At 34.0% G+C, this 26,516-nt stretch overlaps 1 protein-coding gene across 1 annotated transcript in view; it reads right to left on the bottom strand.

The window, feature by feature from the left end:
- gig (TSC complex subunit tuberin) overlaps window positions 1–26,516 on the bottom strand; it is a 49,270-nt gene that overhangs the window by 9,704 nt on the left and 13,050 nt on the right. The window contains exons 7-16 of the mRNA XM_072541142.1: window positions 24,215–24,539; window positions 23,278–23,446; window positions 19,280–19,510; window positions 15,296–15,536; window positions 14,207–14,328; window positions 10,766–11,096; window positions 6,892–7,088; window positions 3,756–4,036; window positions 821–1,042; window positions 446–639 (exon numbers count right to left, since the gene is read on the bottom strand). Coding sequence (XP_072397243.1) covers window positions 446–639; window positions 821–1,042; window positions 3,756–4,036; window positions 6,892–7,088; window positions 10,766–11,096; window positions 14,207–14,328; window positions 15,296–15,536; window positions 19,280–19,510; window positions 23,278–23,446; window positions 24,215–24,539 — 2,313 coding nt within the window. The remainder of the gene's footprint in view (window positions 1–445; window positions 640–820; window positions 1,043–3,755; window positions 4,037–6,891; window positions 7,089–10,765; window positions 11,097–14,206; window positions 14,329–15,295; window positions 15,537–19,279; window positions 19,511–23,277; window positions 23,447–24,214; window positions 24,540–26,516) is intronic.

The raw sequence follows: 26,516 nt of genomic DNA, 5'->3' as shown, positions 1-26,516 counted from the left end.
TCCAAAATTCTTCCTTTTAATGTTCTTCTATTTTGAAAAAGACAAACAGAATCGCACAAAAATCTAGGAACATACTGACATATAACGTTTCAAAATTTCAAATGAGGTATTACTTTTCCTATAATCTCATTTACAATAATTTTACAAAATGGCATCACCAGTCAGGCATTTTGAACGATTACGTGAAAAAAATAGAAAACAATGTACAGGTAAAACAGTGTACCCAAAACAGTATTGATTTAAGTTTTATGGTCCAAGAAATAATTTGGACTATACATCTAAACCTCGTTACTTAAACTTATGTATAAACTATGTCTTAAACGATAATTATAAGAATTTTCATAAAATTTTGGTAATTAATTGATTACGCTGATATTTTTTAGCAAACTTACATTTCATACAGATATATACATTTTATAATTGGTGTGTATTCATTGCAACAAACCTGTAGGTCTTCTAATATATATTTCTGCCCAACCTGAGCACCAACAGTTACACGTTTCTTTCTCTTGTTTATAACTACTAGCAATTTGTTGTAATTTTGAAGAAACTATCTCCAATTTGTCGCCGATTTTTTTGTTGTCTTCTGCCGGAGAACTAACGGAAGTATTAGTGTTTGATTTATCGTTGGAGTTTTGTCTAAAAACAATATTAAATGTAGTTTACCGTTTCATTAATCCTAAAAAACAAGTGAATTGATAAAGCAAACGTAATAAAATACATTTCTAATGGTAAATTTGTTTAATATAGAATGATAATATCACTAAATCATTAAAGTTTATATTTGATATTTAATAAGAATAATATTCAAAACCATTACCTAGAAAACCAATCTAAATCATCCATTTCGTTGCTACCACTACGTCCAGTTTTGGTTTTTCTACTATCGTTTTGTAGACTGCACAAACTCCAGCATTTATCACAAAGACCATTTTTAAGTATTTTTTTAGAACATCCACTAGTCGTTATGGTTATAATTTTATTGCCTAGCAACCAGCACATACTTTGCCCTCCATTCATAAGAAACTCAGCAACGGGCAGTCTAAAAAATTTATATGTTAAAACTAAATTTACATCGGTTGCGCGAACGACGTATTTTCGACACGAATCACCGAATTCCTATAAAAGGCGAAACCATTAGAAGTTCGGCATTCATCATGGACAAAGGCTTAACGTTTAGCAAACATGTAGAAGCCACAGTACAAAAAGCAAACATGGCAAGAGCATCTATAAGAGGACTAACAGGAAGGAAAAGCAAACTCAGATTGAAAACAAAAATAAGACTAATAAATAGTATAATCCTGCCTATACTAACATATGCATCCCTCGTATGGGGACACATATGCAACACCTCAAAATAGAAAATACAAGCGGCACACAACTACAGCCTAAGAGACGCAATCAATGTACCAAGATATGTTGCAGAATGATTCCTCTTTAGAGAATTGCAACAAATCAGAGTGACTGACACGATGAAAGAAAAAGCCAGGATAAAGTACGCGAAAGTGGAGAACCACCCCAGTCACATACTACGAGAGATAATGAGGTATGACGCTTTCCATAGATGGAAGCACAAAAGACCAAAACAACAAATAGTAGACTAAAACAATAACACCAGAGAGAAAATTAAACCAGAGAGAAAATTAAACCAGAGAGAAAACAAAACACTAGAGAGAATATACTACAAAAAAAACAACAACACACACAGAAGACAGTTCGTAGCTCAAAAACACTCAAGGACTATCGCTAAACACAAAGTGGGCCCGGTTGCCTTAAAGAAGATAAACTCTATATTGTCATATTGTTTTATATTTATATATATTTTTCAGTATTATAGTATAGATTTTACAATAATTCTGATTTTTTGTTTCAGGGCCACCTACAAAAAAACCGGCTTCGGCCACCAAAAAAATTTAAAAAATACTAACAAAAACCGGCGCAAGCCAACAAAAAAAATTAACAAAAACCCCAAGACCCGGGCACGTAGGGCCCAACCCCTTGAGCAGCAAGTCGCCGAACTGAGCCGGGACTCAGAGCTATTTATAATAAAATACCAACTGCAATACTTTCAGAAGTACATAAACATATTGCTTCGTACACCACAGCTCATTATATTTCTCATGAAATGCAATATCTTGATTCCACACTTAATGCGCAGAAAATGTACGACATGTACAAGTTAAACACGCTAATCATAAAATTAGTTACGAATCTTTTTGGAGATACTTAAAGAAAATTTTGATCTCAAATCCGGCCAACCTCAGCAGGACACATGTTTAACTTGTGAAGAGTTAGGACTAAAAATCAAAAATAAATTTTAAAATGACAACGCAAAAAAAAATGTTGTTGCTGAGTTGCTAGTTCATAACTGAAGGAGCAAAAAATTGTATAATTACCTCAGAGCAGAACGGGAGGATAAAGTTTTAAGTTTTAAGGAGGTTTTAAGTCTTTCGAGTAATTATATTGAGAAATACATTTTATGTGATCCTCGCGTAAAAAAATTGAAAATTTTTGCTGATAACTGCGCTGGTCAAAATAAAAACCATCCTATTGCAAGGTTTATCGTGACACTTAATGAACTAGGTAAAGTTGACAGCGTTGTTTCGTAATGTGATAATGAGTGCTTCTAAAAACCCGTCAAAATTTCGAGTACACCTGCTGGGACACGATGCTTTTCTCGACTTCCTGTGGAATAAAAGTTCCCAAGGAAAGAAAAATAAGATTTCAAATTTCAACTTACCATCACATGAAATGCGATAGAGCGCCGGCATCCTCACATGCAGTGAGTTCATTAATGGTGCCATATCTGAGAAGTTTAACCTTCGAAAAATAACCGAAGAAGTGATAGTTTTGCCTTCAAAGCGAGCTTACTCTGAAAAACGCCCATTAATGGCATCCAAGGTCGAAGACATTAGAAAAATGCCAAGATTTATCGACGATGACAATATCCCATTTTGGAGGGAAATAACAAAATGGCCCATAGTTTTTACCTTCTCCTGTAAAATTTATTTTTATGCAGATGTCCCCTTTTTGCAGTTAGCAGTTCATGTGTTGTAATCACAAAAGGATGTAACATATGACAAAACGGGGGAGAAAGAATGTGCACTAGTACCAAGAATGTTGGTTGAATAATACTGTAGGCAATTAAGATTCAAATTCTATTTAAAAATGGTCTAAAAATTGTAAATTAAAATTGTGACAAGGAGGTAGGAACAAAACGGGATGTTATGTTCAAGATTATGTCTTCTCATAATCACTGGATACACTGTGTGTACAAACATGTAAGTTTGTGGTCTATAGAAAAGTATTTAATATAATTCTGAAGTATGCAGAGTGCAATATTTAAAACATTTAATTTAGAGTTTATGGATTACAGGTTGCTCATCATATAAAATGGAGGTAAACAACTGTTATTTGTGTTCATAACACAATTTAAATACGATTTAAACATAATTGTAAACAATCTTAGTTTGTCTCCGACTATTGCAGTTCATTAATGGAATAAGTTGAAGCTACGTTTTCCTTTTTCATTTTAATAATTTTGGACTAGCCGACGAGCAGCTATTTTCAAGGTCATAGCCGATTAGAAACTCTAAAAGTTCTAGTTTGTATTATCTAATATATCGACAGACTTTCATCCGCTACGATATAACTAAGGAATGTCGCTAAAATGGGATTAGTGATTATTATATTTATTTTGAAAAAATATGACTTTTATACGAAAATGAATTTAATATTTAGTACACTAAACTTACCTCTGTGGAAGAGCACTACACGGTGAATACGTGTACCTAGCCATAAGATCCGTACATGTTTCCGTAAGCTCTTCATAAAAATAAAATTTATCCGGACCTTTATGGACAACTGGCTTGTCTCTAACCGAGGAGACTGTTGCCGATCGTTTTCTCGATCCCTGCTCGGTTAAACTAGAACTTCTTTTGCGATCAGAACTATCCTGGTTTAATTCGCTCAGGTTTTGATTGAATATGCTAGATTTGGTTTCTTCGAATGGATGTAAAATATTCGTTTGCAGGCCCTGTAATAAATAAACCAAAACTGTTATCAGTAGTAACCGAAATATCGATTAAAACTAATATATTAATTTATTGATATGTAAAATACAATAGTAATTTTGTTATCGAATACTTTTTCAAAGATTAGTGAGTCTGGAAACTCTATTATAAAATCTAAAGTCAACATTTGAACATCATTTTCAATTAGAAATAGATGCACTGGAAAGGTCCTTTGTTTATTTACAATCGTTTATATTATTTTTTACATCTACTAATTTTAACGAGAATAAACTAAAATTTTAATTAAAACTAATTTTGTAAACTGGATTTTCTATTATCATCGTGATAATTCATGAAAGTATCTTCACATCATCATTATTCAATATTCCCTTGTCCACTGCTGGACATAGATATCCGTGAAAAGCTGAATTGGGAGAACATATGTTAAAAATACAGTATATTACGAGTATTTGGCGAAACCCATATTTGAGATTCCTCAGTTCTTTAACACCTAACGGAAACGGATGGATATTAAATATAAACAAATTCGATTTTCGTTAGTTTGAGGGAGATTGTTTGCCCCAGAGAATTTCTGATATATTGCTGAAGGTAAGCTTACATGTTCTTTTTATAAATGCACTCTTCTTTTTTTAATTCATTCAATAAACACATACAACTATTTACAGATTATACAGAGAAATCCCCAAGTCGTGAGGAGAGTCCTGGAAAGAAGAAAAAATGAGTATTTTAGCTCAGATGAAGAGTTTGAAGAAGTACAAAATTTGGATACAGAATTAATTTATTTTATATTTTCATACTTTTATATTCTTCTTCTTGATGTGCCTATCCATTATGAATGTTGGCGATCATCGTGGCAATATTTATCTTATCTGCAGCAGCGCGGAAAAGCTGCACAGATGTATTGAACCAGATTCTGAGTTTCTTTAACCAAGATGTTCTTCTTCTTCCTTGCTCCTTGTTTTCCAAATATTTTTTCTTGCAGTATGGCTTGAAGAGAGCATATTTGGATTAATTTCGCATAATATGTCCGAAAAATTTCGAGATTTGATGGTGGTCAGTTCCTCACGGTTCTTATTCATTCTTCTGAGGACCTCCTCATATGTGACTCGGTCAGTCCAGTCCACGGGATCTTAAGTATTCTCCGATATAGCCACATCTCAAATGCTTCCAGTTTTCTGCACATATCTTCGTTCAAGGTCCACGATTCAACACCATAAAAATGGACAGAGAAGAATGCTGCATCGCAGCATTCTTACTTTTGTATCAAGAGAGAGGTTGTGACTCTTGAAGAAGGTCCCCATCCGATTGAAGGTGGATCTAGCTTTTCCGATGTGTGCTCTAATCTCCATTCCATTGGTTGTTGGTCCATTCTTCATTTATTATGGTGCCGAGGTAGTTGTAGTGCGTCACTCTTTCTACAGGGGATTGGTTGACGTAGAGTTGACCTTCTGTTATCCTTTTCTTGCTAATTATCATAAGCTTTGTCTTCTTAACGTTTATATTGAGTCCATATTGTTGACTGTAATATGTGATTTTGTTCATAAGAACTTGTAGGTCTTCTAAATTGTCCGCAAATACTATGGTGTCATCTGCATATCTGATGTTGTTTAGCCGGTAACCATTTAGTAGAATACATTTTTCAGTTTCGTGGAAAGCTTCGATAAATATTCTTTCAGAGTACAGGTTGAAGATTAGAGGAGACAAAATACAGCCTTGCCTCACTCCACGCATGATTTTCACATAGTCAGTGTGTTCACCTTAACTCTGAGATTTGCTGTCTGATTCCAATAAAAATTTCTGATTATTTTCAGATCTTGGTTGTTAATTCCTGGTTCTTTTAGTATTTGCATCATCTTGGCCTGCTGTACTCGATCAAACGCTTTCTCGTAATCAAACAAAGCCTCTCTAGTACCAACAGCATTTGTGAACCCGAACTGTTTGGGGGAAATTTGACTTTCACACAGCTTGTAAATTCTCTTATAAATTATCTTTAGGAACAATTTTAGGAGATCACTCATGCGGCTTATAGTACGGTAATCTTCGCATTTTTTGGCTCCTGGTTTTTTTGGAAGTGCAATAAACTCAGATTTCAGCCATTCTGTTGGTAGTGTTGCTTTTATATATATATATATATATTTATAATATTAAATTTAATTTTTTCTTTTATATTCTTTTCATTAATAAAAAAATATCTTAGAAATCTAAAACACATAACAATTACTCCAAAAGTTTTGAGGCACAACAGCATGGTTATCGTCAGATCACGTGATTTTGCTCGAGCTAATGGAGTCGGTGCGATCGAGGACGCAAATAGCTGTCGATATATTCTCTCTCTCTCACACTGCATCTTACCTATAGCACCTGTCTGTTTTAGAATATTTAATTTTAATATTAAAAAATACCCTGTCAAAATAGCAACTTGCCTCAACTATATGTATTTATTTGCAAAATAGTTTTGCACTGCAAGTACCTTGGAGAGTTAAAATCCATCGCAAATCGCCTGGCTTGTTTATTTTCTTTATTTTTGAATATTTAAATTTACTTTAAAAAAAATTACAGCTTGCTCAAAGATATTTTTTGTAATAAAAATGTTTACGTTTTTAAATTTAGGGGATGTTAAAGGACTGAAACATCAATATGACCAAACGCAACATTTAAGGGGTGCCCTGAAAAATGTATTATATTCTTGCAAAATTTTGGAATACGTTTAATTCGTAGAACAATTTTAACATTTGTTTTCGATACATATTTCACTCCTCTACAAATTTTTTTTTGTTGACTTTTGGTTTGACTTGATTTGATTGCACATTCATTAAAAATAGTTACAATTTGAAAATAAAATTAAAATGATTCATACCTTTATGATGAACTTCACAAAATCTTTTCTAAATGATAAACGACATTTTAAAAACCAAACAGCTATCACATGGTGTGCTAAGGCTACTGTATACTGGTCGTATTTGAAAGGATTTGTGTACGGCAGAGAAATAGCGAAGACTGACATATATTGATCTGCTACAAAGTTTGTATATACCAACGGTAGCTGGGTTAAAGCTAAAAAAAATAAGAAATAAATTTATGGAACATATCGCAATTTCCAATTAAACTGTTTTTTTAGAAAGCATAAAAAAGAAAAAATAGTGTTTATGTTGTGTAAAATAATTGACAGACTTTGAGCAAGTTTATCACATTACTAAACCTAGTGAAGTTGGAGTAATGTTTATCTCTGCATACATTTTATGCAGTCGCCAGCTGTTAGTGTAGAGTTAAAATTAAGTTATAATATGTTTGATGGTGATTGGAGTGTTGCAAACGTAACAAAAACGAACGTTACTGAGGCACATCACGTTGCCATTATTCAGATGTCAATGTCCTAGTCTGGATCTACTTAAGAAGACCTTATCCCTTCTGCTAAGTGTTGTTAAATAAATAAGTTTGGAATGAATAGAGTTTTGTACTAATTCCAGTCCAGTGGTGCTGTTGCTTGGTCTGCATTCTCATTTTCTATTAGATCCACATGATACCTTTGCTTTTTAATTTGAAGGCATAGGAATATGTATGTTGCAATAAGACAGTAAATCGGTAGCTACAGTATAACAGGAATAATTGAAACAGCAATCTGAAACCGCAAGAAGAAGAGGAATCTATGTATCCAGGACTTTTTCTTCAACAAACAGAAAATGCATAATTATAGGAGAAAAAAACACCTGTTGGACCCAAGATCAACAAGCAAGTTCAAGAACAAGTTCTACAGATCTCATGCCAAACTACCTGCGTAGATTTTACATCAATGAGTTTCTTCTTCCCCTGAACCTCTTCTGCCATCCACCTTTCCTTGAAGGACAAGTTGCTGGAGGTGATGTTTGTTATGTATGATCAGATGACCAAGTTATTCCAGCTTTCTCTTCTTTACTGTGTCGATTCTTCGCATTAACTGTGTGATTTGCCCAGGACATTTGGAGAATTCGTCGATATAACCATATTTCAAAGGTAGATAGCTTTTTCTGTAGTTAGGTTGTCAAGAAAAAGACCTGTTGACCGTCGAAATAAATAAAGTTTGTCCTTAAAATGGAAGCACGGTGTGTTTCAAGAGTCTTGGACTTCCTTTTCAAGGGCAATAAAAGGTATAAGAATATGAGAAAGAAGAAGGCCTGTTGACCTCAAATTAAATAGTGTTTTCTCACACCAGAAAGAACCTATGTACGAATTCTCAAGACTTTAAAACTTTTTCTTTAAGTTGTTTACCAAAAAGAAAAGGCATTAAAAATATGAGAACAATAGATGAAGATAACATTTATTAATATCATATTTTTATTATTAAAGTATGTAAATTATATTAAAATAATCCAATCCATTATTATATTTAACACTAACGCAACCTGTTGGCACATCTACAAAAAACCGAATTTTTATAATCGGTTTGTCAACTTTATGATAGGATTTTGCAATGATTTGTAGTATACAATGTTTATCAGGATCGCCATGTAATAATTTAAATGGTTTGGCAGGTATACCATGTAATAACCCATTATATGGATAGGCAGGGGTAATATTTCTGGAGCTAAGGAATTATTGAAGTTTGGGGCTTAAATCAGGATCTTTTCAATGTTAAGTTGTTAAGGGAAAATTAAGACATATCTTACATCAACGAGGTACTTTATTAGTAAATTAGATAAATAAGAAATATCTTTCATCTTCTTCTTCCTTCTTGTATGTAGGCTTTAAAGCCTGTTTCTTCTTCAATATTAGCCTCCTAAATTATTTAAATTATCGCACAATCTTTTTCTTGGTCTGCCAATACTTCTTCGTCCATTTGGTGACTTATCTCGTGCTATTCGTACTATCCTATCCTCTGTCATTCTACTAATGTGTTCGTTCCACTCCTGTTTCCGTTTTGTCACTTATCCATTTATGTCTTCTATGCTCTTCTTATGTTTTCGTTTCTCTCACTATCCAACAGACTTTTCCCTGATATTCGTCGAAGTATTTTCATTTCTGTTATTTCTAGTAGTGGTCTCGTTTTAGATGTGTCAGGTCTTGTCCCCGCCGTGTATGTTAATATAGGTTCAATTGCTGCTTTATAGATTCTTGTTTTTGTGTCTTGTCTTAGATGTTTGTTCTTCCAGATTTTAAACTTTGTTGTCGTACTTCTTCTTCAACATCTCCGTAACTAGTTATATCTATTCCCAGATATCTAAACCTTGCTTCCTGCTTTATTATTTTCCTGCTTAATTTCGATTTTACATCGTAGTTGGTATTTAGATGTTGTCATACATTTGGTTTTTTTCTGCTGATTTTATCATATCGTATTTCTTAGCTGTTGTATTGAAGATGTGTGTTAATCTTTGGAGCTCGTCTTCTGTCTTGGCGATTAATGTGGCGTCGTCTGCATAACATAATATTTGGATTTCTTTGTTCCCCATTCTGTAACCATAACCTTTACGTACTGCTTGTATTATTTCGTCCATTACTATATTAAAGAGAAGTGGGCTTAACGAGTCACCCTGTCTGACTCCGATTTGTACTGGTATACACTGTGTATTCGATTATGGAAGTAGATGTTTTCGATAGTTTGTATAATATTGATTGATATGTTTCTTTTATACACTAGATGTAAGACGTCTTCGACTTGGATGCGATCGAAAGCCTTTATCAGGTCTATAAAACATATATATGCTGGTTTATTGTACTCGATGGCCTTTTCTGTGATTTGTCTTAGTACAAATACGGCGTCTACGTAGGATCTTCGGGATCTGAATCCTTGTTGTACATCTGATAAAGTTGTTAGTTTATTGATTTTGTTGGTCAGGACTTTTGTGGTAAGTTTAAGTGCGGGGTTAAGTAGATTTATACCTCTATAATTGTTGGGGTCTTCTTTATCTCCTTTCTTGAACATTGGTATCATTATGCTGTTTCTCCATGCATCTGGTATCTTGCAGTACAATATTAGTTTTTGTATAAGTTTTGTCATCTCTAGGGTTATACTTTCTCCTCCGTGTTTTAGAAGCTCGTAGGTTATTACGTCTGGTCCTGGTGACTGTCTATTTTTGAATGAATTTATGGCTATCTCTATTTGTACTTCGTGTAGGCCACGAGTTTTCTTTACATTTCTCTTTTATTTCTTTTCTGAACCATGGTTTATTGTTGTTATTTCTTTTGTTCAGTATGACTTTGCGTTTTTCTAGAGCTTCTGTTGCTGCTTCTTCAATGTTGTTTTTAATTTTCTCTCGCGTTTATATCTTCGATGTCGTCTATTTGTTTCAGTTGTATCTTCTGTGCTAGCATCCTTTGGTACATTTCTCTTGTAAAGTCGTTCCATAGTGATTCTACATTGAATTTTTTCCTCGGTGATTTCCTGTAGAAAATGTTTTGGTGTTATTTTGCAAACAACTTTATGCAAACATCGAAATAGCGAAGACAAAGAAGAATTTATGAAAAATGAAAGAAGTCAATAAATAAATAGGCAGTTTATGTTTATAATTAAATATCACTGAGTTGCACGATTTGTGCCAAATGTATACAACTTACAATTTGACATATAAACCCAGACAACAGTGTACCTTTGCAAAACCCGGCCTTGAAAGCCTACACTCCTTAACATTAGATTATTAACCGATTTTATGTTGACGCCACATTGAAATATTTTCCTCATCTAAAAAGTATATTTTTCTCACGCCTCCTATAGGTTTTCCGTTAAATAAATATGAATATATAACAAATGTAATACTTACTCGATAAAAATTCTAAAATTGGAATACCAATGTGCACAGTTGCAGAAATCTTTGATAAATTAAGCAGTACCTCAGGCAGACACTTGACCATCGTTTCTCTCATTTCCAAGGTACAAAGTGTCAATGCGGCTATACAGTGTTTCGAACTTCTCGGGCCGATGGAATTGGAACATTTGATGAGACATCGGACAATTTTTTGTTGGTGTATTTGATCTAGATAGTTGTGATAGGAAGCTAGATTTACTACCGCTAGAAGCACTGTGGCATGGAAATCGGGTCTTGACACTTTTACATTAAGAGATTCTGGTAGATTGTAGATCTTTTCAGTTATCTGGAATATGTAAAAATATTAGATCCTTAATTGTCAAAACAAAACAATGTATCACGAGTTTTTTGTCTAAATTGCCAGATATGAATATAAACGACACCTTGCAATGCAATGGTTATCGATGTTAACCAGAATATGGTGTCACCTGCTATATACCTATGGAATAAATTAATGAGTTATATCCTAGTAGCGTAATATCCATTTTTGGTTATCAGAATCGATGTCCAGATCATCAATACATTTTACCTTCGTTTCTTAAATATATTTCGAATATTTTATATGTGTGAAACAAGTTTTCATAAGAATTATACAGGAATTTAAATAGTAAGCAAACATACCACATTGTTACGTTTCAAAACTTCAACCATCTAAATCAAATATTAAAATATCATTTCTGTTAAGATTGCTCCACTCTCCCATAATATGCAAAAGTCAATAACAGATTGTTGCCCGAATTTCTCCCATATCTCCATAGTGTTTTTGGAAGTAATTAGCTGTGGTACACCGTCGGTACACTCGAGTGTTAGACTTTTCTTAGCTCTAAAAGACTTCCACTCATCTTGTTAGGTTACTGGTTTTGTAACTTTGTCTAGGTACTTTGAACTACTCGGTGTAGTTGTCTGACATATAGAGTGATTCAATTGTATATTGGTAAATTTGGAAAAATTGAAAAATAACAAATGATGAAAGCAATCTTATCATAACCAAAGAAGATGAAAAGAAAGTATGGGAAGAATACTTAGAGAAACTTTTACGACCTTAGTGGAACAATACAATAATGTCTTAGAACAATACAACAACCCACCATTTAAGAAAATTCAGGTCCTGAAATCTTACCAGAAGAAATAACGGCAGCCGTCAGACAAATGAACGATGAAAAGGCACCGGGACTTGATGGAATTTCTGCAGAACTCCTGAAGCTATTAGATGCAGAACAAATAAAAATAATAACTGAAATATTTAATGAAATATCCAAGGCAGGAAAAATACCAGTAGAGTGGCTCAAATCGGAGTTCGTACCATTGCCCAAAAAAACAGGAGCAAAAGTTTGTGAAGACTATAAGCCTAATGAGCCATCTGCTGAATCTGTTTTTAAAAGTCATCCACAAAAATATTTACCGGAGATGCGAGAAACAAATTGCGCTCAATAAGTTTGGATTTGTGTACAAGGGAAGCTTTATTTGGCGTGCAGGTCTTGTTTCAGAAATGTAGAGATGTCAGCTGTGGAGCTGTGATGTTTTTGCATGCCTGATTGACTACAAGAAGGCTTTCGATAGAGTCAGGCATGAACAAATGATGGAAGTGGTGGAAAGGACAGGGATTGAAGGAAGAAGCCTAAAAATAATAGCTAACCTGTATTGGAATCAATCAGCGGTGCTCCGAATAGATGGAGAATATACAGATCAGGTCAAAATTTTAAGGGGAGTGAGATAGGGTTCATAATTTCACCACTGATATTCAATCTGTACTCAGAGTACATTTTTGAAGAGGCTATAAAAGATATTGATGAATGCATCTCAATAAATGGGGCTCAATAACCTGCGGTATGCAGATGATACAATAGTTTTTTCCAATGCCATAGGGCTGCAAAACTTAATGAACAAAATAACGGAAACAAGTAGAACATATGGACTGGATATAAACACCAGCAAAACCAAGCTAATGATCATCAGCAAGGAAAACATAACTGGAGCAAATCTGTACGTGAGCCAAACGAGAATTGAACGAGTCTCACAGTACAACTACTTGGGACAGTCGGGAATGAGTCGTGGGACAATACTCAAGAGATTAAATATCGCATCGGAAAGGCAAAAAGTGCATTCTTGACTATGAGCTCTGTATTCAAGAGCCATGACCTCACCTTAGAAACAAAAATAAGGCTTCTTAAATGTTACGTATACTCAGTGCTTCTGTACGATGTAGAAACGAGGACATTGAAGGCGGAAACTCTATCAAAACTTCAGGCTTTTGAGCTATTGTTATACAGAAGGATTCTGAAGATACCATGGACAGACAAAGTCACCAATGAAGAAGTACTAGGGGAATAAACATAACCGCGGATTTGGTCAACATCGTGAAGGGCCGTAAGCTGCAGTACTTGGGACATATAATGAGAAATCAAGGCTGATATGAGCTACTCCAATGCATTTTGCAAGGTAAAATTGAAGGAAAAAGGGCCTCAGGACGAAGAAGAATATCCTGGCTAGCTAACCTGAGAGCATGGTATAGAAAGATCTCAACACAGCTATTCCGTATAGCAACCAATAAAGTCATCATAGTCAGAATGATCGCCAACGTTCGGAACGGACAGACACCCTAAGAAAACCACCGAATTTTCTTAGGAAAGTAGTGGTATTTGGGTAGTAGCCTTTATCTTCCGGTAAGTCATCTTGACAATCGTTTCTGGTATTTGGTGCTAAGTGAAATATAAGTTTTCAGGTATTTGGTTTTATATAGATCACTCTCGTTGGGTATATCGGCCTGAACTTATGGTTATGGAACTTGTGCATATTAAAATGTTGCTGTGTATTTGCCAAGTTCATACCGTATTACATGGGACCTATTTCCATTACACCATTCCACATGTAGAATGGATGATTCCTGAAGCCACTCTAAAGAAATACAACATACGGTATGTGTAATACATCTTCTCATGTACTGCAATAAGTGTATTGTTGATCTCTAAGCATATTTTACGTAATAGTGGTCTCTGAGAGTTGTTATTTTTTTATTGTAATTTCTAGGCCTTAACCCACATAATCGATAGGGGTAGCCAATATTGATTGACGATAAATACTCTGTGGGAAGTAGAAGATAACATATTCGGTATCTGTACCCCCCTTAAAACCCTTCTGGTCATGTTTTGGTTTTTATTTTTACTTATTTATAGTTGCTATATGAATTCTTACGTAGTTTTGAGAAAGTTTAGGTTAATGGATAGAAGGTTTAGGATATCCCAGTGTCATAAATTTTGTTAAAAGGACCCCACAGTGCTTTAATTCCATTTTCTCCCAAAAACTTAAGTATTTGTTGATGTAACCGCACTTTTGGTCAAAAGCTATTTGTTAAAAATAATAAAATGAAAAATGATTTTTTTTTTTAAATGCACTTACCATTGCGGTGAGAACATCAACTAGTAAATCCAACTCAGTGTTTCCGTTTTTCGATATAAGAAGGGCTTTGTTTTGTAAAGCTTTCGTCATTTCTATTATTACTAAACTAAGAACTTCCCAGTCTAAAGAAAAAATATATATACTTAGTTAATACAGTCGATCGATATTTTTTGATAATAGAAATTAAATTTTTTTACTAAATTTAATAAAGCCTTATGCTTCGGTGGTAACTATTTTAAAAGGTTTACTGATATTTGTAGGTTGTATATAGATAGTAAAAAATATAGGTAAAAGGTTGACTCCTGCTCTTATATATAAATTTTCCCCATCACTAATGGTTTGTAAATATTCATGATATTATGACAAAATAATATTTTTCCATAACAATCGATTTTGAACTAACCTCAAAGTATTAAATAGTTCTCACTAATTGTATTTTGAAAATATCATGGATGGATCGCAAAACAAACGAACAAATTCTCGAACAACTAGGAAAACAATGCGAAGTTTTAAATTCCATAAAAATCAGGAAATTGGAATACTTGAGGCACATCATCCACATCGACTACTTGGGAAAAGGAAAAACAATCAATGATGAGTACTACGCAGCATTATTGGATCGATTCGATGCCGAATTGCGTCGAAAACGCCCCGGTTTGGAACGCAAAAAAGTGCTCTTTCACCAAGACAATGCACCGGCTCACCGATCGACCGTCGCCATGGCAAAATTACACGAATTGGGCTATGAATTGGTTGAACACCCACCGTATTCCCCAGATCTTGCCGCCAGCTATTTTTTCCTGTTTCCAAACCTAAAAAAATGGCTTGGAGAACTCCGTTTCGCAACAAATGATGAAGTCGTCGCTGAAACTTCGGCCTATTTTAAAGAGCTCGAGCAAAAGTACTATTCGGATGCGATAAAAAAATTGGAACATCGTCTTACTAAGTGTATCGAGCTAAAAGGGGACTATGTTAAAAAATAAATCGATTTAATTCAAAAAAACTTGTTTTTTCTATCAATATCAATCCACACTCGTAAAATAAACTTACACAATAATAATATTAAATTACATATTCAATATGACGTACCTTTTTCCACTTTTAGACAGGTTATAAATATCTTGAAAGCGGCTCGAAGAGATACAGGCGTCACTGTAACGGGAAGCCGTTGATGTGGAGCGGGAGATTGAGGAACTGGAGACCCCAAATTTCCTCTATCGCTACTCTTGTAGACAACACATATGTATGAACTGAATTTAAGATTTTTTCCATCCTGATAACCGAGATGATATAAAGGATCTGCTCTTATTTTCAGGAAACACTCAAAAATCTGAAAAAAAAATCAATATAAGTATAAACTAGTGCAACGTTATTCCAAAATTCACATTTTTCGTAATGAATGTAAAATAAAAAAATTAATTAAAATACTTTGTAAAAGGTATATATTTAAAAACCCAAACGGGCTGTGTTAGACAAAACGTTTTCGGAATCCATCATTCCATCATCAGTGTCTAGGAGTACATGAATGTAGCCTCTAAATATATGGGTAAAAACCCGTTAACAAATAATTAGTTACATTTGTTTGACATTATATCTTATAAATTATTAGGATGTTAAAGTTACCGTTGGATTAGGTAACATGGCGACATATGACTCCACGTTGAAGTTGCTAGTTGCCACTAGCAGAAACATTGAACAAATTTTTGATGGACATTAACTGCAAAGAATGACTTAAATTCACCATTGTGTACATGATGTGTTAATCACAAAGGAAGATATATAACTATAATCTACAGAAAGGCAACCCACACTAACAGATATTTCGATTACCATACAAACCCCTATATAAATACCAAAAAGGCAATCATCAAATCAATATATTATAGAGCCCAAAACACCCGCTCGACGAAAACGTAATTCAAGAAGAAAAAACCTGTTAACAAAGAATTTAATTAACAAAAAATTACTTTGCATTGTTATTTATAAACAAGAAATTCCACAAGATTGAAGAAAGAAAACAACAAAACACCAAATACTCCAGTCGTCAAAGACGAAAATGCCACTAAACCTCTAAAAATCATACGAACAAGCTAAATTTTGCCAAGAATATTAATTTTGGGACCCCAAAAAAGATGCAAAGAAGTTTACCACTTTTACCCCTGGGCTTCCCCCTAAAACCCCCATAGCCCAGGGGGCTAGCGCATTTTAGGGGGAAGTCCCTTACAATTTTTCGCAAAAAATCGTTTTACCCAGATTCTGTACACAGTAGAAAAAAATATTTCAAATAAAAAATATAGCTGAGATAATTTTAAACAAAATTGTTTATAAGCATTTTTTGTGTAGAAAAAACCATTCTCTTAGAACGAACGCTTTAAGCAACCGTCGATTTTGAAAGTCAGTTACGCGCGCGAAATAAATAATCAATAAAATGTGTATCAGCTCGACGGTAAAAACTTGATATCTTTTGATTCAAGTGACTAATCCACAAAAATCAAGATGCGTTTTAAAGGTAAAAAGTTCAGCTTTCGTATATAGTGTTGTATTTTGCCGCAAATAAACTCAGATTTTATACAGGTGTTAAATAAATAAACGTGGCGCGATTTTTGCCAATTTGTATGATTCATGAAGTTTCAATTACTAGAGACTAACCTTTAGAATCTATAGCATGAAATTTTAGTTTTGAGTTTTGGCAATAAATGTGAGGCATTTGAAATATGCTTAAAAACGCTGGATTTAAACTTTCTCACAACAAACGATCTAAAACATTTAAAACTTTTTTTTTTTCAATTACACTAGTATCTACGTTTTTCAAAAGAACAAAACTTCTGCAATAAATTACACCCAAAACCGTCTTCTTAAATGCATTTCCCGTGACGTGTGATCGTTTGTAATGTAAAACATTAAATTCTGCGTTTTTTATGTATATTTCAAATGCCTCATATTTGTTACCACAACTCAAAATTGAAATTGCATGTCATAGGTTTTAAATATTGAACTCTAAAAACGGAAATTCTACTACAACTGGCAATGAAAGTGATCAATTTTATTGATCTCACGAGAATCGTAAAAAATAAATGGCAAAAATGGCGCCACGTTAATTTATTTAACACGTTTATAAAAACTGAGTTTATTCTCGTTAAAATACAAAAACTGCATACAAAAGTTTATCTCTTTGCCTTTAAAACGCATCTTGAATTTTGTCGGTAGTGTATTTGGATCAAAAGGTATCGATTTTTTACCGTCGAGCTGATACAAACTTTATTGAACATTGATTTTGCGCGTAACATGCAAAATCGACGGTCGCTTCAAGCGTTGTTTCTAAGAGAACGGTTCATTCTACACAAAAAATGCTTATAAACATTTTTGTTTAAAATTATCTCAGCTACATTTTTTATTTGAAATTTTTTTTTCTAAGATGTACAGAATCTTGCTAAAGGCTTGGCGAGGGTTGTTTTAAAGGGAAGCCCGGGGATAAAAGTAAACTTTTATGCATCTTTTTTGGGGTCCCAAAATTAATATTCTTTGCAAAATTCAACTTGTTCGTATGCTTTTCAAATCTTTGACGACTGGACTAAAAAACGATCCACAAATCTCACAAGAAAGGATTTGAAGAGAACAACAATACTATTTTTATAATAAAAGGCTTATCAGAAAATTTAAGAAACAGAAAATAAATTCAATATCACAAATTTTAAAACAAACAGCCCACTGAGATTTACTCTTTCCAAAACCAAACACAACAACACACAGGAGAGATCAAAAATGTAACAATTTTTATGTGGGAGAAACTTCAAGACCACTAAGTGTTAAGATAAATGAGCATAAATCATACAGCACTGAGTCCAATAGAAGGATGCATCAATAGTCATGAAAGAATCAGAAGACCACATCTCAGAATTTCATAAAAATATGGCTAATGCTTACAAGATCGAGGCCAAGTACGTCAACTGTCAAATTGGTATTACCACCCAACGCCATAGACATATAATACAAGATAGACTGACTGCTGCAATACAGTCGCGTTCCCCCAGTGCGACAGAGAAGACTGACGCAAAGCAGTCTCTGCATCTCTGTCTAATGGGCCGGGTTTATCGACCACGTGACCTTCTCATTGGTCATTTAAGTCTCTTAACCAATGATGAATGAATGGATACTCTTGACCAATGTAACGAACCAAAACAAAGTTATAAGCTGCATAAATCTGCGTAATCGTCATATTAGAACTACCTTATCAGAAAGAGAATTGCTGGAGGTTTCGTTCTTGAGATGCTTGGTTTTGAATGGTTGTCATGATACGTTTAGACAAACTAATAGCTTTCGCACCCTTGTTGTTTCCCCTTTTAGAAACTGTTTTTTTTTTCAGAAGGTTGTTTCTTTATAACCTGTTTTTATTGGACTCCTGTTATAAGTTAGTAGCTGAATATCTTCTACAGTTTTCACAAAGTCACAGCATTCGCATCTGCTGATTACTTACTTCGTAATATATCTAGGAGGCGTTTTAGGTCAAGTGGGTATATCTCACCATTTCGGAAACTCCCACCTTTAAACAAATCTTGAAAGGATACTGAGTTAAACCAGACATTTTTTGAGCGATTGTAGCGTACTCCATGAGGCCATTTTCTTCTAATACAGTCTACCTGTGCTCCACTTTCTAAACCGCATAAGGCAGAAGGAGGTGACCAACTGCATTTGCACATCATAGAGATAGATGACTTGTACGATTTGTAAACATTTTCATCATATTTTGATCCTTTGTTTGTTATTTTTTTTACCAATCGTCCGAGAGGCTTGTCTGGTGATAATTCCATATTGGACCAGGGGTATCGTTTCACTCTGCAAATTCTTAATTTATTCTTGATAATTTCTTCATTAATACTAATTCTTGTCTCTGTAAAATTGATCATGTTTCAGGCAATCACAACCAAATAGGCATGCAACACTATTCTACTCTATTTAGTTTTGTAATAATCCTTAGAGATAACGACCTGTTATAGATTTTGTGATACAGTGCATTGATAGAAATGTATTGTTAAGTAAGTAAAATCATCGTAGTATATTTATACTTATACATACCATTTTTCTAACGATCGGATAATTCTCAAACAACTTCGGCTTATTGTAGTGTAGTTCCAAAAATTTTACCAACATTTTATATATTTTGATCGCATGAGTAGATGGTAATTTGTGAATTTTCACTATAAAAACCTTAATAAGTCCTTCCACTAAACATTTTATATCGGAAAACTCTGCATCTGAATGGGTGCTATTATCCGATAGGTATGTGTCGAAAGGTCTGAGCAACATCTAAAAAAATATAAATGAACTATGAAATAAAAATAAAAGTAGATTGTGATTTATATATATTATACATTTTTGTTCTAAGTCCAAGAAATGAATATAACACACAAATGAACGCAATCTTGTAACTAAAAAAACATTAAATAATTATCAGAGCTTAGAGCAAGACACAAAAATATATTTGAGATAAGTTGAAATTTGGACATAGTAATGTCCAAATCTTAACTTATCTCAAAATAAAAAACGACAGTGTGAGGTAATATCTTTATTTATTTATTTATTAACGGGATACCACCCAATTCAATATATACACAAAGTATTACAAGTATTATCTAGTGATACAATAATTACAAAGATATAGCAAATATGTATGAAAATAATTGGCGATGCAGCCATATAGAAAAAAAAACGAATATTAAAACTATATAAAGCACATAGCAAATACAAATCACATAAAATTACAAAATTTTTTTAAACACATTCTACAGACATTTTCCGAAGCGCACAGCAACAAATCAAAGTCTATTCTATTTCCATTTAGAATGATTCTACTCAGTGGAGAATGCCTACCAAAATTAGAGCGATGAAATTTAATTGCAAAATTATGAGATGTTCTAGTAACTCTAGAGGGAACATTAAAGTCGATTAGAGACAGTAGATCATTGCAATTAATTTTTGAATTCAGTAGTTTATGAAGAAACAAAACATCAGCATACATCCGTCTGGAAGATAGCCTAGGAAGGTTTAATGTATTTCTAATTTCTGAGTAGGAATGGTCGCTTAAAGGTTTGTGTAATTTAAAACTTAAGTACCTAATGAATTTATTTTGGACTTTTTCAAGCTTGGCTATATGGACTTCATAAGTGGGTGACCAAACGACTGAGCAATACTCAAGAACAGATCTTACTAGGGAAATGTAAATCAGTCTGATGGAATTAATGTTATGCAAACATCTAGAGGTTCTAATAATGAAGCCTAACATTTTAAATGCCTGGTTATTCACATAATCAAAATGAGCGCCAAAATTTAGTTTGGAATCTAATTGAACACCTAGATCTCTTACAGTTGAGACAGCCTTCAGTGGTTCTTCAGCCAATTTGTAATTATAAGAGAGGTTGTTAATTCTTCTACAGAAACTAATAAAGTGACATTTTCCAACATTAATGCTCATTTGGTTCCGATTGCACCATGCCATAATTTTGTTAATATCAATTTGGAGTTTTTCACAATCTGAGACGTCTTCGACAATTCTATAGATTTTTAAATCATCAGCAAATAGCAAAAATTTAGAGTTAATTTGAGATTGAATGTCATTAACAAATATATTAAAAAGGAAAGGCCCTAAGTGGCTTCCTTGTGGAACACCAGATGTTACGGAGATCTCACTAGATTGAAAGTGTTTAATTTTAACAAGTTGTATTCTGCTAGTTAGGTAACTACATAACCAGTTATACAGATTGCCTGTAAATCCAATAGTTTTAAGCTTGTTACACAACAATTTATGATTCACAGTGTCAAATGCTTTGGAGAAATCTGTATAAATAGCATCCACCTGTAGTCTCCTTTCCAAAGCATCAGATATGTATTGCGTGAAAAGTAAAAGATTTGTCGAAGTTGATCTGCCTGAAAGAAAACCATGTTGCTCTTCAATTAGTACATTGCATAAAGGTGTTTTAATAGAGTCACATATTATACTCTCTAGTATTTTAGGAATAGAAGAAAGAATGCTTATTGGTCTGTAGTTAGCTATGTTACTCCTGTCACCTGATTTATGAATAGGAACAATAAAACTAGATTTCCACAAACTTGGACAAATACCTGAATCAAGTGAATGAGAAAACAGAAAATACAAGGGATGGGTTAAAGTACATCTACATTTTTTTAATAGTATGGGTGGAATTCCATCTGGCCCTGAGCCCTTATAAATGTCCAAATTGGCTAATTTTTCAAATATGATTTCAATAGATACATTACAAGAATTTAGACTCACTGTTTTCTCATACTCTAAGATGGGCTGTATATATCGTTATGAATAGGTTAAAATGTGATACAGATACATCGTTGAACGCTGACTTTCAATATAAATCATAGAAGAAAAATTAGCTTGTGTGAAATATAGTAAAGGTAATGTCAAAAGCATTAGTGTTACTAAAAAAACATTACACAAGAGCCGTGAGGTGTAACCAATATGTCAAACACTTAATTTAAACTATAAAAACAATTACTTTACTGGAAAAAGTGAATGAAAAATAAGGTTTAAAATCTTAAATGGTACATCGCTAGCCGGTTGAATGAATCAAAACGAATACTTATGATCGAAAAGAGTTTTTAAATATGATATATATCATATTATTAGACTTTCAACTTATTGCCTTGGTTACGTCAAGAAAAATAAAAGTGGTGGCAAAGGTGGAAGAGTGAAGGAAGGGTTGCTGCTTGTGGACATGGATGGGCTAATCACAAAAAAGATCAGAAAAAAACAGGGAAAAAGTTAAAATATGTAAGGAGGACGGAGCCACGAGACTGCTAGAAACATCAAGGTAAAGATCGGGATAGTACACATTACAGTGAAAGAGATTGTGAAGATAATAAGATGCTATAGATGCCAAGGACATGACTATATAGCTAAAAATTACGAAAGGAAACAAGAGAAGGGGGCTGGAGGATCATGAGCAACTCCAGTAACAGAGCAACAGAATAAGATACTACAACTGCAACGAAGAAGACCACAGTTCAACACCGACTTAATGTCCCAAGTTTAGAGGAATCACGAAAAAGGCAAGAGGTGCAGATAGACTTAATGAGATCATGAATGGGATAAGGTCATTGGGAAGCGAGTTTATGATATTGGAGGACCTCAACGACAAAGCGACGGAATAGATGCTCATGGAAAAATGCTTACAGAGTAGATAGGAGCTCTCCATCTAGTTGTCCTAAACACTGGTTGGTATACTACTAAGCCAACGTTAGTAGTATACCGACACCTCCGATACGTAGAATGCAGCCACAAAAAATAGAGACTAGGCCGTACTGCCGGATAACATTGACATACCTACTAGTGGTCATCACTGGACCAGTCGGGAGGCGGGTGTGGAGATAGAATAACTTAGCTAGCGTTTGATGGTGCTTCGCCATCAAGAGAAAAATGAGAATTAATACTAAGAGTCTGTGAGAAACTGTAGAAAAGCTCAGATGAAAAAATTAAATTCCTTACTGGTGGTGCTCTATGAAGTCAGTCCAAGCTGGTAAAAGAAAGAGGAAATTGAAGTGATCGAAGCTAGTAGACTGGACACAATATACAATGCGCTAAAGAAGTAACTTACCACGAAGATCAGAACCGAAAAAAAGAGACACTGAAGAGGGAGGATGTGGCAAGCTAAATGAGGATGGGGATTGAGTTACATCTTCATGAAGCAGTTCAAGCCGTACCCTCTGTGTAAGACACAACTGGACACGGAGCTTTAGATTTTCAGAACGCAATTGGATGTAATGTGCCTGCTTTTAAAAGATTTGGAAATTATTAAAAGAAGATAAAATGTTTTGAAACAATTCATTAAAAATTCTACAGGTGGGTGTAAGGAGTGAGCGATTTAATATCGTTAGCACTACAATTTAAGGAGCCAATAAAACACTTTAACAGTGAAATATACTCAATATTTTTGTAAATCGTATATAAGGGTCCAGATTACTAAATAGGGGGTAATTATGAAGAAAGTAAGTAATATGCATACATTAATATGTTTTTTTCACACGAATTGTTATTAAGTACTTACCTTTTCCAAAATATCTAACAGATCTAGACACTTTTTTGATTCGCATTCAAGGCAAAGGTCGATTAGTAGATTAGCTACTGAAGATCTTACAACTATATCGTTATTATAATTCATATTAACCATATGTGGTACTACTATGCGATCTATAAGTTCATCTTCATATTGCCTCCTAAAATTCAAAACATTTATCAGTTTTTACAACAGTAATAATTTTTTGTGGTATTTTGTATCTCTCTTAAACAAATTTCGCATTATTCCGTTTTATTTTCGTTACAACCGGCAAAAATTTTAACTTTTCATGTTTGAAATAAAAAATGTGAACTCCAGAAGCCAAGGTCACCATCCCAAGAAAAGAGGGGCAAAAAAAAATAGCCAAACACATAAAAAAGAAAAAACTAACACCAGCTTTTAGAACAAACAAAAATTTAGATTAAGATAATAAGAAAGAATAAGATAAGAAATATTAAGAGCCAAAATAAACGGCACTTACACAGTGGTGTATACAAAAATGTGGCGACTGTCCAAAAACTTACATCGGTCAAACTGGTAGAACTTTTATCAAACGTATAGCAGAACACAAAAGGGCTTTCAGTAATAGAAAAACAGACTCTACGCACGCACTTCACGTTCTAGACTATAATCATTCTTTTAATGACGAATTTCAAATTCCTCACATTCAAAATAAAGGCCTTAAGCTATCTTTATTAGAATCTATAGAAATCAACAAATTAAAAAATACAGACATAATTCTGAATGACCAACTTGGGACGAACAGTTGTAGTGATAATAATTTAAAATAAATTTTGTGGAAGTATTCAGTGTTTTATTTTTAGAATTATTACTATTCCAAAATTAGAAAAACCGTAACGTGTTACAGCGTAAAAATGCATAGCAAAAATAAAACGACCAATGGCAAATAGTTTCAGCTTAAACTTACCTATTCAATTTGATTACATGCGACAAAGTTTCTAAAACCTTTAATCTGATATTTTTTCGAATTTCGAGCTTAAAATATTTCTGCAGCAAATTAAACAGATTCGTCAACCACAGATGCTCCGTAGGAACTATACTTTGAGCGTGGTGAACTATAAGTCCCAATATTGAACTTTCAGGTCTATCAGCGGAACATTCTTCGATTATGCCGTAAAATTGTTTAACTGATCCGTTGTAGCTGTCAACTTTCATTAAATGCTCTATGAAATTTAAGGTGTCATGTAAAGGAGCTACTATTAGTCTATTAGGTGATTGGCTTGATGTGAGATCTGTAAAAAAACGTATGAAATGTACATCCTTCTAAATATTAATTAAAATGCGATATATTAATGGACTAACGAGACAAAATACAAAGTACAAGATACGAGATATAGGTAATAAACACAACAGTAAGTATACGAAGCCATTCCCATGTCAGTTGGCAAAACGCTAATTCTTTCACATTTCTTGAAATTTTTGGTTCAATTCGTTGACGGACCTGGCAGGATGTTTCTTTAATACTTTTTTTTATTTTGTACGCCACAAAGTTAAAAATCAATTCCAGAAGTGGTATACCATTCCCATCCCATTCCATTTTAAACTCTTTTTTGACTAATGGCAACCTGCGCCGCCCTCTTGGAAGACAAGATCTTCCACTGATGTTAAAGTTTGTTCCATAATCAGTAAAAGGGATTTTTCTAAAATCTTCAAATATTTGTCCGTATTTACAATTTTATCGATAAAAAACAACTTTCCCATAGCTATAGACGATATGATGCTCCAGATTATGACAGACGCAGGAAATTTGAGTGTTCTCTTGGGACAGTCCAGCACGAATGAAAATCTTCATTTTTCCTGCAAATAACGCAACTCCTACTGTCACCACACACTTCAAATTTGGACACATCATTCTATTGTATTGCATCGCATCGTAAATGGGTCCTATCTTAATGCTCTTTTGACCATCTTAATCTATTTTTCTTTTTTTTTTTCACTGCATCTCTTTCTAATTTGCCGGGTTTATCGACCACATGACCTAAATGACCAATGAGAAGGTCTTCATCATCATCATTCTGGTTTTACAACCCTGCGTGTGTCCTAACCTTCTCAAGAATTTCTCTCCAGTCGTCCCTAGCCATCGCCTTCCTCCGCCAAGCACGTATTCCCATATTTCGCACGTCTTCATCGATGTTATCAAGGAACCTTGTTCTGGGCCTTCCTCTTCTTCCCTGGGCAATGGGTCTATTGAGGAGCGTTTTTCTAGCTAGGTAATTTTGTTCCATCCGCATTACATGTCCTATCCACCTCAGACGTCCTATCTTAATATGTTTTGCCAGATTGTCCGTCTGTTAATTTCTGCACTTACTGCATTATTCTGATTAATTTGTGAGCCTAGGTATATAAACTCTCTTACTCTTTTGAAAATATATGTTCAGATCGTTAGATCTTCGGGTTGTGCTGCTTGTATATAATTTGATACTTTGATATACTTCATCTTACATGTACGCTAGTAATTGTACGCTGCGATTAATAATAGTTCCTCTGGTTGTTATTCCAGATTCTCTTATCGCTTTCTCTAGTGCAATATTGAATAGAAGGCATGATAGGCTGTTTCCTTGTCTAAGTCCTATCTGAGACTGAAACTTTCTGGAAACTCCATTCTGCACTCTAACTTTACACTCGAATCTTGAGAGGGTCGCTTTCACCAATTGTACTAAGTGTACTGGTATGCTGAATTCTATCATGGCCTTGTACAGTGTGTTTCTTTCAACACTATCATAGACACATCTAAAATCAACAAACAGGTGATGAGTATCAATGCCATACTAATCTGTTTTTTCCAGAGCTTGCCTTAGAAGGAATATTTGATCGGTCGTTGATCTTTCTTTACGAAACCCATACTGATATTTACCTATTATGTCTTGACAAGATCCCGATAGTCGGTCGTAAAGAATATATGCCAATGTTTTGTATGTTACGTTTAGGAGGGTTATTCCGCTGTAGTTGTCACATATTTTTTGATCTCCTTTCTTATGGATAGGTACAATTATACCTACATTCCAGTCTTCTGGCAATTTTATTTGCTTCCAGGTCAGTTCTACCAGTCTACATATACAGTATGTCAGGTTTTTTTGCCATGCTTTAAAAGTTTTGAAGGAATGTCATCTGTCCCAGGAGCTTTGTTTTCTTTCAATTTTTGTATAGCTTGGATGACTTCTACCTCTGTTGGGATGTTATCTTTCTCTCTTTCGTCGTCAATATCCTCG

Source organism: Diabrotica undecimpunctata, chromosome 8 (assembly GCF_040954645.1).
Source record: "Diabrotica undecimpunctata isolate CICGRU chromosome 8, icDiaUnde3, whole genome shotgun sequence".
Lineage (NCBI taxonomy): Eukaryota > Metazoa > Arthropoda > Insecta > Coleoptera > Chrysomelidae > Diabrotica > Diabrotica undecimpunctata.
Note: the sequence above shows the minus strand (reverse complement) of the source record. Positions and strands in the feature narration are given on the sequence as shown.